Source organism: Eleginops maclovinus, chromosome 4 (assembly GCF_036324505.1).
Source record: "Eleginops maclovinus isolate JMC-PN-2008 ecotype Puerto Natales chromosome 4, JC_Emac_rtc_rv5, whole genome shotgun sequence".
Classification (NCBI taxonomy): domain Eukaryota; kingdom Metazoa; phylum Chordata; class Actinopteri; order Perciformes; family Eleginopidae; genus Eleginops; species Eleginops maclovinus.
This window is the reverse complement of record NC_086352.1, coordinates 22,005,679-22,018,444: the sequence shown is the minus strand read 5'-3', so window position 1 is coordinate 22,018,444 and position 12,766 is coordinate 22,005,679. Positions and strand designations below refer to the sequence as shown.

General features: G+C 39.1%; 3 protein-coding genes, 1 long non-coding RNA gene and 3 other non-coding genes across 10 annotated transcripts in view; 4 read left to right on the top strand and 3 right to left on the bottom strand.

The window, feature by feature from the left end:
• The window catches only part of LOC134863325 (protein TANC1-like), a 33,730-nt gene extending 33,407 nt beyond the window's left edge, over window positions 1-323 (bottom strand). The window contains exon 1 of the mRNA XM_063881787.1: window positions 213-323. The gene's annotated coding sequence lies outside the window, so the exon portion shown is untranslated. The remainder of the gene's footprint in view (window positions 1-212) is intronic.
• Window positions 324-941: 618 nt separating this feature from the next.
• Window positions 942-3,508, top strand: LOC134863124 (uncharacterized). The gene is made up of 4 exons (XR_010165617.1): window positions 942-1,063; window positions 2,220-2,405; window positions 2,722-2,797; window positions 3,333-3,508. It is a non-coding gene; the product is annotated as an uncharacterized LOC134863124 (long non-coding RNA).
• Window positions 1,840-1,974, top strand: LOC134863946 (small nucleolar RNA SNORA31). Its single transcript, XR_010165761.1, has one exon. It is a non-coding gene; the product is annotated as a small nucleolar RNA SNORA31 (small nucleolar RNA).
• LOC134863947 (small nucleolar RNA SNORA31) lies at window positions 2,494-2,628 on the top strand. Its single transcript, XR_010165762.1, has one exon. It is a non-coding gene; the product is annotated as a small nucleolar RNA SNORA31 (small nucleolar RNA).
• LOC134863945 (small nucleolar RNA SNORA31) lies at window positions 2,843-2,975 on the top strand. Its single transcript, XR_010165760.1, has one exon. It is a non-coding gene; the product is annotated as a small nucleolar RNA SNORA31 (small nucleolar RNA).
• Window positions 3,509-3,929: 421 nt separating the features above from the next.
• gtf2f2a (general transcription factor IIF, polypeptide 2a) lies at window positions 3,930-10,298 on the bottom strand. Of its 3 annotated transcripts, XM_063881405.1 has the most exons (10): window positions 10,142-10,298; window positions 9,427-9,500; window positions 9,132-9,156; window positions 8,602-8,740; window positions 8,138-8,170; window positions 7,380-7,439; window positions 6,359-6,440; window positions 6,160-6,259; window positions 5,735-5,878; window positions 3,930-5,398 (listed from the first exon to the last, which is right to left on the bottom strand). In XM_063881405.1, exons 1-10 carry the CDS (start codon window positions 10,205-10,207, stop codon window positions 5,276-5,278), a joined length of 846 nt encoding a protein of 281 aa, XP_063737475.1. In that variant the 5' UTR covers window positions 10,208-10,298; the 3' UTR covers window positions 3,930-5,275. The 3 variants fall into 3 exon arrangements, with proteins under 3 accessions (XP_063737475.1, XP_063737476.1, XP_063737477.1); XM_063881406.1 differs by lacking the exon at window positions 8,138-8,170; XM_063881407.1 differs by lacking the exons at window positions 7,380-7,439; window positions 8,138-8,170.
• An 83-nt stretch (window positions 10,299-10,381) lies between these two features.
• Window positions 10,382-12,723, bottom strand: gpalpp1 (GPALPP motifs containing 1). Of its 2 annotated transcripts, none has more exons than XM_063881404.1 (7): window positions 12,473-12,723; window positions 12,243-12,372; window positions 12,068-12,163; window positions 11,734-11,986; window positions 11,362-11,526; window positions 11,155-11,256; window positions 10,382-11,026 (listed from the first exon to the last, which is right to left on the bottom strand). In XM_063881404.1, exons 1-7 carry the CDS (start codon window positions 12,558-12,560, stop codon window positions 10,808-10,810), a joined length of 1,053 nt encoding a protein of 350 aa, XP_063737474.1. In that variant the 5' UTR covers window positions 12,561-12,723; the 3' UTR covers window positions 10,382-10,807. The 2 variants fall into 2 exon arrangements, with proteins under 2 accessions (XP_063737474.1, XP_063737473.1); XM_063881403.1 differs by having other exon boundaries at window positions 12,068-12,168; window positions 12,245-12,372.
• Window positions 12,724-12,766: the final 43 nt, after the last annotated feature.

Genomic DNA, 12,766 nt, shown 5'->3' with positions numbered 1-12,766 from the left:
TGAATTTGGAACACATTATTTCAGGCAACATTACCCTCAATGTTAGCTCTTAAATCAAGAGCCGAAGAAGAAACAGATTTAGTTGTTGGTTTATGAGATGATCTTACCATTTAGTGTTTAACAATGAGCAATTTCTTTTGAGTTAATCACAAGTACAGATAGGGGTGGTCAAACATAAAAACTGATGAGATGAAAATAAAGCCTTAATTTACCTTTTCCTAAGTCTTCTTTAAAGCCTGCAAGTCTTCACATAAATCCACAGGAGACTGATGGAAGACCAGTTAAACTCGCGGAGTCCAATTAAGCAGTGCTGCATCATCAACTCACAGTGTTGGAGGAAGAGTCGAGAACGCGCTTCGTGCACGTGCATTTATGTTTCACATCTGACGTATCGGCAATGATTGAATGGTTTAATTTAATCCGTTTCATTCTCTTGGGCTGACTAACGTGTGTATTTTTCATGTTATCTTCATTCGTGTATTATTTATGTATCACTTTGTTGCTGAAAACACCACAACATCAACAATAATAATAATAATAATAATAATAATAATAATAATAACAAAATAAGACCCTCAAAAATGGTGTAAAAATGACGTATAAAAAGAGTTGAGACGGAGCTGTACTTCGTTTCTTTAAAAAGGAAAACAATTATTAATTGTCCAAGTTAAAAAGCTTTTTCTTTTGTATAATGTTCTTAAAACAGCCATGTTACAACAAATACACTACAGATCATAACGGTATTTGCTTCAAAGCTTTATATCAAAATGAGTCCACCAACAAAACACTTTTACAAGAGGGATAGCTCTTTAGAAACGTCATTTAACTGAACATTTACCCTTACTGTAAAAAAAACAATGCGAGTTAAACTTTCGTCTCCATCCTCCAGGGGGCGACACTCATACATACACACCGGTAACCTATTTAATCTGGGAGCTGCGGTTTTCTCGGTCTTTTCAGCGACTCACTCACCAGGAGAGCAGAGCGAAAGACGTCCTCTCCAATATATATATAATGCAAAACAACGCAAGCGATTCGATCATCTGTACCAACATGGTCTGCTGTAAGTATGTTATGTTTTGCACCTTTAAGAGAAAAACGCTTTAAAATTAACTGAGCGTTATAGAAGTAAAATCTCAATCTGCGGACACGTGTAAATTAGCTGGTGCCATTTTGTATCTCCTGATCTCAATCCGTTTTGTACAATGTAACAAAGATACCAGCGTTGCAATGGTAGTCCAACTAAATTAATTCTGTACAAATGGTGAACCTACAGGACGCTAACTGAATATTGTAAATGTTTTTTGGGGCATGGGGACTGCATTTATCCCCTCAAACAGTTAAGCAGCACCGGAAATGCCTCGTTACTACCATGCGCTCATTCATTCTTGCTAATTTTAATGTTAACTTCAATTGTGTAGTTAATACTAATTTGAAATGTCCTAATCTCCCCGAAATAAGAATATATATATCACAAATTCGCATATATGACAAGGCATTGCACATAATTAAAAGAGTAGAAAATAAACTATTATAAAATATAAACATCTCAAAATGGAAATGAACTGAAAGTAAGAAATATACAAATTGACAGTGAAAATTTAAATCTGTAATCTGACAAATAACAACACTATTGAAGGGACATTGTGGAAGCAATATATTGTACAGAGACTACTATCCCTTGATTTAACGTGTTTTTTATAATCCCTAGAGAGCTTTTTTTTTGCTTGTTTATTGTACATTTGTTTGCTATTCTCTTGTCACTGAACAGATTGAACTGTTGCCTAAATGCTATATAAATACTAATGTGACCAGAATAAAGACACGTTAAGCCTCAAGACGCATCTTTGACAGCCTGGGGTCTCTATTGTGAGATACCCTGGGTTTTAATATTCCAGATGCAAAATTAAATGTCCCTGCGCTTTCTGCTCGCCTCTTTCCATGGCGTCTCGGATTGAATCGGGGAGGATAAATCTTATACAAAATGGAAATTAACCAGTAGCTGATGCTAATCACCTAAAATATGTTTCGGTATGTTGCAGAGAGTCTCAAGGTATATGCATAAATGACAAGATGCGCTGTGAAGCACCAAGTTGTGATATTGTTTAGCACTTAAAATGAGATCTACAGTGTCTTTAAGTTTTCAGAAACCGTTAACCCCAAGTTTTTTTTAAAGGCACTACTGTCAAATAACCCCTGTTCCATGCTTTTACTTGCAGATCATTTGTCTCTTGGTGAATCCCTGTGTGAGCCGGATGCAGGGTGATGGCTGTGTTGGCTGCTGCAGAATTTCCAGAGATGACTGGTGCTGAAACGCCACGTGCTGCGAGGCAGTGTAACCACAGGAGATAATGCATCCTGACAAAGGAGCTCCAACAATAGGACAGCTACCATCTGAATAACATGTATGTAAAGATGTGTTTACTATGTGGAGACTCATGCTAAGGCTTAGCCTAACTGTTTTAGTGATGAGACTTTAAGCTTCGTCACAAGCCGCATCTTTGACAGCCTGGGCTCTCTGTTGTGGGATACCCTGGGTTTTAATAATTTTGATGCAAAATTAAATGTCCCTGCGCTTTCTGCCCGCCTCCTTCCATGGCGTCTCGGATTGAATCGGGGAGGATAAATCAAATGCTGATAGTTTAATCTATTGGTTCCTATGCCAATTACTTATAGTTTAAAGTTAATGTGTTTTTGTTTGTTTTTTGTTCCCTTTGACAGTCTCCTGGTTTAAGCGTTGGGATATGAAACCTGAGAGAAGATGTCACAGCTGTGATGTACACTGCAGTCTTTGGAGGTGAGCTATTGTAACATTGTCTTGCAGTTAAAGGTAGACTTGTATTTGCATCCACTGATAGACCTGAAGCATGCTTCTTTGGCTTCAAGGTTTGCATAGAGATGCTAAATTGAACTATCCTTGTGCTTTTTGACTGCTAAATAAAATAGCAGCACAGAATAAACTGAGGAATACATTTGAGCTTTTTGAGGAAAGTCAGATTCACTAGTAAATGTTTTCGGTGTGACAAATGAATCCGAACCGATTGAGTGAATTTTTTTAACACTACTACTCCTCCCTGAATTAACGACTATTTGATGACCTGCTTAGTCCATAAATGTCCCACTCCTGTCTCTGGAAAAGGTCTCGACACGTATTCATTTGTAGTTTATGGGTGTAAAGTTTGCATGGCTAATACAATTTGTATTTAGCAGGCATTATGCCACGAATTTGCTGTGTTGGCATCTGGAGGCACAATCACTTGTTGCAAGAAGACTTGACGTTTGTTTGCTGGGAGTGCATTTCTTATTTTTCTTAATGTTTCTTTCTCTTTCAGGTAATAAGCGACACTGCGAGGGAGCTGGCTCATCGTCCTGACGCAAAACAAATGTGCTTTTGTCATGTTTAGTTTGCTGTCTCTGATCACTGGCAACATTTGACATGCACATGGTTTATACAGGCAGTATGCATCAGCTGTACAGGGAATCCTGAAAATAAAACTCTTTGACTAAATCTCCTGAAACATTTTTCTATTATGTTTAATTTGTTGCTTGACAACTTTTTTTCATTAAAAATAATTCAATATTGGTCTGAAAGTTCAAAAAGAACTCTCAGGAAATGATTCAGCTATGAAAGCAAGCTTTTTGGCTCCTCAGTCCTTTGATTACACTCAGTGGGGTCTTTTATATGCATAAAACTGGTGGGGCACGAACAACTTATATTTATATATAGGCTTCTTGTGGTTTTCTTAAAATGTCATCAAACAGCTGTATAGTTATCCATGGTTCTGAAGCAACCGCTGACCTCCACATGCAAAGCGTCTCTGAGGGAGAATGGGAGCAACAAACATAATCTCCGAAGCAGTGAACGAACAGAGCACCACACATTTACTTACACAGCGTGGTGATGTGACAATGTAATGTACCTTTATTACACAAGTAAAGAGCGCTATCAAAGCGAAACTCAACAACCATAATGCTTCAGCATGAAAACACCAACACGTCACTGGTTACAATATCAATCGTCTAAACTTTAGACTCTAAAGGCAAAACATACTTTTGCTCACCAAAGCTCCAGTAGATGGTTAATTTCTTTCATTTTGTTTGTATTTACCGCTGGTGACGTAATCTAAGCTCTCTCGTCTCCTCTTCATAACTACACTTTTCGCGGCACACACAATCGACTCTGATTTATGAGATGACGGGTAGAGGGCAGCGAGCGCTATGCCCAATTTGCAATAATTTTTTTGCCGCACACTGAAAAAAATACTGAGCATGCAGTGTAGTTTTTCACAGGGGCAGCCCAGGATTTGCCCCACATCCACTTGATGCCATCATAACTCATCTTTGAATACTGTACACATCTTAATGTGGTAAAATGTTGACTTGTTTATGATCTATAAAAAGCAGATAAAATGTAAACGTGTATAAGTAGCAGTAAGAATCACATTGGTTTCCTCAAGACTATTCAGCTAATGTTTTTTTATGGTGGTTCAGAAGACAAATTAATTGTCCCACGGGGGGGACCTTTACATTCTCCATTTGACCCAGCCTAGTGTTGGGAGCAGTGGGATGCTATTATGCCGGCACCCGGGGAGCTGTGTTAGGAATGGTGCCTTGCTCAGGGACACCTGGTAACACTTGCTCTTTCGGGGACTTGAACCAGTGACGTTCCAGTTCCCAAGCTAAGACCCTATGGACCCCGCCACCACTGCTTTAATTTACTTAGAGCTGTTGTTCTGCCGTTCTTGGGCACAGTGGTATGCTTGACGCTCTTAATACAAAAAAGATTTTCTATTAAAACACGTTTATTGTATTTGTCAAGTGTAAAACTTTAAAATTACAGTCAAGACAGGCTAAGACCTCAAGCACAAATGTAGAACAATGTTTTAAAATATTTAACTTAGATGTCTAGAAAAGTAATCAATGTCACATATTTTTTATAAACCTTACCTCTAAATGGTTTTGTAATATTACTGCAAACTTTTTAACCAGAGTTAATAAATGTATTTCATGCTTCATAAAATATCCGAGGCCATTACCGCAAGGATGTGCTGGAGCTGTGACAAACTACATCAGGATCAGATCCAAATGCCCGCTCTAGTCTCCTACATAATAACAAGTTACAAGACGTCTTCCTGTAAAACATCTTTTCATGATCACAGCATCCCGTGTGTTCGGAGACTTGATTAGAGAAAAATCAGGAGAGAACACCAAGGTCCAGCCACGGCCTCGCCTGGGAAATAAAAACATGGTGAAATGGCCTTGGGAGGGTGAGAAACTATTCGTCAGTCTTTTCATCGCCTTGGTAATGTCGGTATTCTGGTTTGAGCTCCCAGGTATTCTTGTGTGTTCCTTTCACATTGTAAATGCCAATGTCACGCAAGATTTCCTTCAAGTAGATCTGAGAGAAGAAACAGACAAAGTATGAGAAAAGAGTAATACAATGCTCTCATTCAATGTGAATAAAGCTTCTTTTTTTTAAAGACAACATGTCAATAATCAGCTATTTAAAAACAGTAAGAAACTCTTTCAAACAACAGTATCACTATTATCCAACTGGTGGACTGAAGTAAAACAGCAAAACTAGCATATTAAGAGTACTATTGATTTTATGGCTGATAAAACAACCCATAGACTAACAAATCTATTGAACCAGGTATTATTTCATAATTAAAAACATTGAAAATCTTTCACACTGTGTTAAAAATGAAGCCCCCATGTTCCCCTCCAGTCTTACCACAGGCTGTTTGGTGATATCCACTAGGTCTTTGATGTTGTAGTACTGGTGCTTTTCAAAAGCAGAAAACAGCATGTCCAACACCTGCTGTTTGTCCACTCTTGCCCTCTTGCCTTCCTCCTTCTTTTTCCGATCATACTCAAGCTGCAGCGAAAGGTTGAACAGACAGAGGTCAGAGACCATACCAATACATTTACTTGTCATGACTATTATTACGGGAAACATTTAATTACTTAAGGAAATAAAATGTTTGACTTAGGCAGATCATCCCTAGGGTCCGTATCGAACAATATGCTTTGCAGAATGTGCTTTTAAAGTTGTACTGGATATTTCATGTAGCACCAATAAATTGAAGGCTTCACATTTTATGGAACTTGCCAAAACAAATTAAGTAGATGAATAAAACAGAAAATCTCATTTCTTACATTGTAGGTATGGTTGGACACAGGTTTGTAGTTGCTGGTGACCGCTTTATCCAACTGCTGGGACAGCCTGACTGGCTTGGCCAACTCTTCAATTTGTAACCTGTTAAAGATCATGATGATCACTTCACTTGACAAGTACAATGCATGACATTTAATCCAGATATATATTCCTTAGTTTTTAATTAACAAACTAACTCACCTCTTCAGCCTCATATAGCTTTCACTCACAGCAGGTCTGCACTCCGCTCTCTGCACAACCACTCCCTCTAAGGCTATTTTATCTGAAAAAGAGGACAGTTCATTAAAACTCCATAAAAATGTGCATTTCTGTGTGCATATGTACTTAATAAGTTAGTAAGGGTGCGCAGTTCCATGTGTGTAAGAGAAAAGTGATGAACACAGACAATGAATGGGTCTCTCCTTAAGTTAAAATATGAAGTCGAAAAGGGACTACAACAAACTTCCTAGGACACGCATAAACTCTGCTATAACTATTATTCATCCCACAATTGATTTTATTGTATTGTCAATGGCTTTCTCTTTACTCAACCAAAAAGCCTCCCAATTCAGTGCCATTTTGTCTATAAAAGAAAGTCAAATTAATACAATCACTTTGTTTCCAGCGTTTTCCAAGGCTATTTTCACTACCAGTCACATGGGCAGGCTCCTGGCTCAGTATTGAGGTCAGGCTGTGCCTTCCAAGTCCTTGAAGTTATCTACAAAAGTCATCCGCACTGTGGCTTACTTACTGAATAAGAAAAGATTTATGCAAAATGGCACCATCCTTTGCTACAAATAAGTATTCAATCAGTATTGTGGCCAACTAACTGATTGTGTAAGTTCATACAGTAGATCTGAACTAACATTTAGGAACATTCAGATATAATTTCTCTTTGACAAAACAACGTCACAACTAGCACCACAAGCAAGTAGCACTCTTCTCAATTGCCACAGACGTCAGTCTTTTCCAATGATCTTCCAGTAAAGACAGAGCATATAAAGTGCGTAAGCTTCATATGATATGAATTTCACATTTGTGTCCAAAAATAAAAAAGAGGCCTGTGCGATGCTTCGGGGGAAAACTGGCCTCTAAATGAGGACAATGTGTTCACAGTCTTGGCACCAATACATGCGTCTTCCAAAGCATGTATATGGGCCCTCAGTGTGTCTGATTCCCAAGAGTGCAACTTTGTCACTCGTTGGTGAAACGGAGGACTCACCTGGACCTGCCCCCGCCCCCGAAACTGAGCTGCTGCCATCAGATCTTTCTTCTGACTGGCCTACAGGAAGGGAGGGAGGATGGTAAACATGATAATACAGGGGATGGGAGACGAAGGAAGGAGGGGATCGAACAACAAGAACCACACCCAGGGTTAAGTCGCACACAAAATCACACAGAGCTTTTCGCACTAATCTCTGATGAGTTCACACGTGTGCGCATCAGCAAAGCAAGCATGCTCCCACAAAAAGCTAGCACATATGCTGTGCTTTACATACCCAAACATGACAGAGCTGCACACATACTTAACCTTTATTTTGAAAACAGATAATACTTTCACATAATAATTTGACTTGGTTACCAAAGCACTTCCCCAGTTATGAGGTCATTGTAAGCATTTTATTGCATGTGCCTTTCTTTTTTTAACGCAGCAGTGATTGCTTCTCTCCTTTTGTCTTTTATGTTAATCTACTGAACTGAATTTGATGTGATGACATATGTTGTTCAACTTTTAGCAGCTGCCTTATTGCTCAGATGTACCAAATCAAGTTGTACTAAACAACATATATACAATTTCAACTGTGCAGCCCTAACACACACACAGACACAGACACAGACACACACACACACACACAGTTCAAACCAAACAAACCCATGCACAAATTAAATCAACTCCAAATTCAGCAATGATTTGTGTTAATGTTGATCTATACTATGTTAAATGAATTCCAAATGGGGCCATTGTGCCTGATCAAATACCCAAATCTGCTGAGGTGATTGGCAATGGACGGTCTAACCACAAACAAATGACAGAAGATCAAACACTGAAACTAAAATTCCTTTATACATAGAGACACAAACACAGATAAGACTGGATGAAGACACATTTCCAACAGACCAGCTTTTTTGTTTTTCATTGAGTGTTATTTGTAGCACTGTGGAGAACCTCACACTCTAGGAAAAACCTGTTGAGAGTTCAGACACAAGCACGGCAGGCAGAGGAATAACTGTGCAACAAGACAGCAAGCTGTAGAAAGGTGTGCATGATGTGTGCCACCACCTGATCACACAAAACTTACCTGTGGGCTATAAACCATCACACATTTAAATTACAGAAAATTAAACATGTTGCTTTTTACAGTGCACCGTCTTGCAGCAGCTGCACTCAAAGCAAACACTTGGCATCCTTTAGCTCAGCTGGAAAAAGGAAAACAGAAACTCACCTGAGGAATTCTCTGTGAAGACCGCCAGCGTCTGGCCTCCCACTGACTGCATGGTGAACGGATGATCGCGAGGTGCAGACACCGTCTTATCTTCTATACCATCGATCACAGTTAGCTCTTCATTTAAAGTGAAGGACACCTGTGAAGAGTAGTTTCATCATCCACATTTAGTTTTCCAAGCCGTTTCCTCCTGTAGATGTTACTGCCATTTTCCAGTGTCCGGTTCAGCAGTTTAACAGAACAAGCACACAGTCTCATTTTATTCTCACCCTAACAAACCGATACTATTGTTACATCTGTGTTCCTGCTGCCTGGGACATAAGTAACCCTAAATCTGGATAAACATGAATAAAACGTATGGTCTAAAGCTGTCTAACTCTGTGCTTGATTGTAAATAATGAGCAAAGGGGGAGCAAAGTCAGAGCAACCAAAGAAAGTACACCTTTTGTCCTATCTTGCTTTGTACAATGCACTGCCTGTGCAGCGGTCTATCACCAAAACGCATTGCACTTCTTTCAGACATCACTTACCTCTGCTTTTCCTTGGTTTCCTTTCCTTTAAGACAAACATATAAATCAAAACAAGTATTAACTGATTTGCAAAAATAACAGTGTATTCGATTTCAAATGCATTATAAATAATCATTAAAAAAAACACTGCTTTACTGGTCTAGTTTACTTCACTAATTATACCGTTTAATAGTAGGCTAGGCACTCAGTTTTCATGCTTCCACTTCCAGAATGTAAGACAAAGAATAGACACATTACATGTTGTCCACTAACATCACTTGATTGAAACTCAGACACACAAAAGTATGTTACATACTTGCAGATTCGCAGTTTCCCCACATCCCCTCTGCCGGTCGCTTTTGCCCATTGCTGAGAGAGGTACTTGGGTACCTGCATGAAGAAACACAGTATATTTTATAAGGGCTGCTGTCACACTTCGGCGATGGGCCCTTAAGTTAATTCCACAAATACAAAAGCTCTCTCGTTTTTCATTGTAATGAAGGTATACCAAACTAAGTGTTGGTACATTGTGTGCATCTGGTACAACACTTACATCGTTACAAATGTTGACACTAAGACACGATGTTTACTTTGAAACAATGCATCTCTATAACAGTATCAGCATTACGACAAATGTTTTATTTAAATGTGCAAAAGAAGTTCAAGTGAATTCTCTACAAACAGGTGCCAAAGAAACATTTTCCATGGATGTTTCTCTACACCTTAGCTGCCTAATGACACGTTTTCCAACTGTTATTACTTTTTGTTTACACCGGTTACATGGCCAAACTCTGGTAAAATCAATACATTGTGACATGTTTGACTTTAAATAATATTATTGTGAAGATTAGTTATGAGCATTTCAACATAACAAGCTTACAGTAACTGAATGAAATAACTACAAAGCAGTGTTTCAATCGATCATAGCATTAGATGCTAAGCTAAATCTCTTGTTAGCCTTAGCTGCGTTGAAGTCTAAAAGGAATCCAAAATCGCAATGAGCCATCGTTTGAAAAAGGATAAATACGCACCTTTACAAGCCACACGCCCGTGTTCTGCTTGGCACCAGTTAAATCCACTTCTCCTTTCTCCGACATGTTTTAAAACAAATGGTGCTACCTTATCAATGCTACAGCCACACGCATGCGTAAATTAAACAAGAAAGTACGGCGACTCTGAAGGTCCACATCTGTGTGCACATATTTTTGACTACACTTTATGGCTCAGCTATAAATAATTTTACATGGATGAAAATAGGACATCAAAAACGATTTAAAAAAAAAGAAGTTTAATAACATTTTACTCAAAAGCAGTTGGACACATGAAAGATTGCAAAGCTAGAAAGTATATGCAACACAAAACGCTGTTTATATATCATATGTGTGACAAATATGTAGTTTATTTAAGTATTTACTTCCTAGTGATAGGCCACAACACTGTCTCCTGGAAAAAAGCAAGCTCTGGAAGCTAATGCTTTATAACACATTGAATCAGTTTGAAATATTGTGTTCATTCAGTGACATGAAATACCTTAAATGAACATGTCTCCCAAATCTTTAAATAGGTTTGGTGAAAATTATTTCTCCATTTGTGTTACACAGAACAAACAGTTGACATTGTACAAAACCTGTATGAAAATGGCACAGGCCAGATTGTAAACAGAGGTTTGTGTGTTCAAATATATTTCTCACATTTTGTTAAAGGAACATTCGGTCCCTGCTGTGTGAAAATCGTGTGTTAAGTTCCTGAGATTTTTTCAGCAGCCGCTGTTTCTGCGCTTCATCAAAGCGATTAACCTGCAGGTCTTCCTCTCGATCAAATGCTCTCCTCTCCACTGGGGCGTCAACCTTCTTCTTTGCTTTTTCCTTCATCGTCTTTGTATGCATACTCACCAGAGACTCTGCGCGTTTAGTCTCCTGATAACAGGTTGAGGGTAGTGACAGTTTAATCTCCAGATTCATGTTAACAAGTATACATTACAGCTCACGTTATTCTTTATATTGGGACAAATAGGAAAAAAGAATCGTGAGGTAATACCACTTACATTATGTTTTGCCACTTTTTCTGCCATTTTAACATCCTTAGGGCAGATTTGTGTGGCAACAACCTTCTCTTCCTCACCCTTCCTCTTTCCCTCAATGCGTTCCTAATAATCAAAAACAGAACCAGGAAATAAAAAGGGAAGTTAAATTAAGTTAAAAGATGGAATTACAAATAATAAAAATGAAGATAAGTAATTTTTATTAGATACCCTCATCTTGCGCTCCCTATCTTCTGGTGTATCTGTCCACATGGAGCGATCTTTGTTCTCTGGGCCAGACTTCTTCTTGAAGGTTCGAGCTCCCAAACCAATGTGCTGCAGTTCCGGTGGGAGCTCTGTCATCCATGTTTCTCTGGCCAGCACCTCAGGAGTGTCCTTTTTTAGACAGAAATACACATGTGAAGAATTGCAAAAAGGAGATAAGGAAAACAACGTTTTTTGGTATAAATGAGAAGGAGTGGGAATCCTTCCCACTAGATATTTTTGCTAAAATATTGGATTTGTGTTTCTAGGCCTTTCTATTTTTCAACATGTAAGCATGTAACTGCAGACTACACAAATAAAACTGAGGGAAGGACTCACATCTCCTGTCAGCTTTTCTTTCATCTTTCGAGCTCTGCGCTCAAAGTCCAGAGCAACAGAGTCTTCAACAGGCCCTTTGTGTGGCATGGGTCCAATAACATCATCTTCTCCCTCGCTGCTGGAGGAATCAGGCTGGTAGCCAGGGGGTAGGGCAGGCCCTGGGAAATCCTCCTCTTCTTCATTATCGTCATCATTGTTTTCATATGCTGCTCTGCGAAACCCAGGAGGTAAAGCTGGTCCCAGCACAGGTGGCCTGAGGAACAAAATGAAGTTACACATTCAAGAATTCACGTTTTATCCATATTTATCTACATGATCAAATCATTTTGCCTACCTTACTGGTGAACTCTGTTGTTTCCTGAATCCTGGAGGTAGGGCCGGTCCAAAGAAACCATCATCGTCTGGTTCTTGTACCTTTGTGTTCTCCACCCTGTTAAAATCACACATACTATTGTTTTTGTTCGTTTATGCATTCATTTCTGTAACTCCTAGTCCATTCATTAACCTACTTTTCTGCAGAACTTTGTGCAGCTGTGTGACTTGTTTTGGCCCTCTTGAACACCACCTCCTGGTCACTGTCCTCCGAGGAGCTCGACGGCTCTCCCCGTTTATAGCCCGGTGGCAGAGCTGGGCCGGAGACTAACACAGAGAGAAACACGCATGCGAAAAGCAACCTTGAGTGAATGTTAGCGACTTCAAATCGCAATTAAGGGTGGCCTCTTATCCAATATACACTTACATCCTTCATCACTATCAGAATCCTCGTCGTTCTCCCCGTTTCTGAACATCGGGGGCAAAGCAGGTCCAATTGGTTTATCAGACGACATATTTGAGGACGACAATGACTTACTCAGTCACGTAGATTTAGCAGTTTCTATTTTTTTTTTAAACATACAAAGAGGCTTCTTTATAAACCACAGGATCCTCGAAAGACGAATTTGACCTTTCACACAGGAAGTAAACAGTGTCTGTGGCGGTGTCAAATTACCAAAAATAACAAGAAGTAAGTTAATGTGATGCAACAATAAAAGCA

What these genes read in the sequence shown, in the direction of transcription:
- gpalpp1 (XM_063881403.1), bottom strand. Translation starts at nt 12,560, where the DNA reads ATGTCGTCTGATAAACCAATTGGACCTGCTTTGCCCCCGATGTTCAGA. An exon ending in CAACAGAGTTCACCAGTAAG is followed by an intron (nt 11,987 to 12,067) that starts GTAGGCAAAATG and finishes TTTGTTCCTCAG; the next exon opens with GCCACCTGTGCTGGGACCAG. An exon ending in ATAGGGAGCGCAAGATGAGG is followed by an intron (nt 11,257 to 11,361) that starts GTATCTAATAAA and finishes TTTGATTATTAG; the next exon opens with GAACGCATTGAGGGAAAGAG.
- gtf2f2a (XM_063881405.1), bottom strand. Translation starts at nt 10,207, where the DNA reads ATGTCGGAGAAAGGAGAAGTGGATTTAACTGGTGCCAAGCAGAACACG. An exon ending in CGGGCGTGTGGCTTGTAAAG is followed by an intron (nt 9,501 to 10,141) that starts GTGCGTATTTAT and finishes TTCTTCATGCAG; the next exon opens with GTACCCAAGTACCTCTCTCA. An exon ending in AGCTATATGAGGCTGAAGAG is followed by an intron (nt 6,260 to 6,358) that starts GTGAGTTAGTTT and finishes GATCTTTAACAG; the next exon opens with GTTACAAATTGAAGAGTTGG.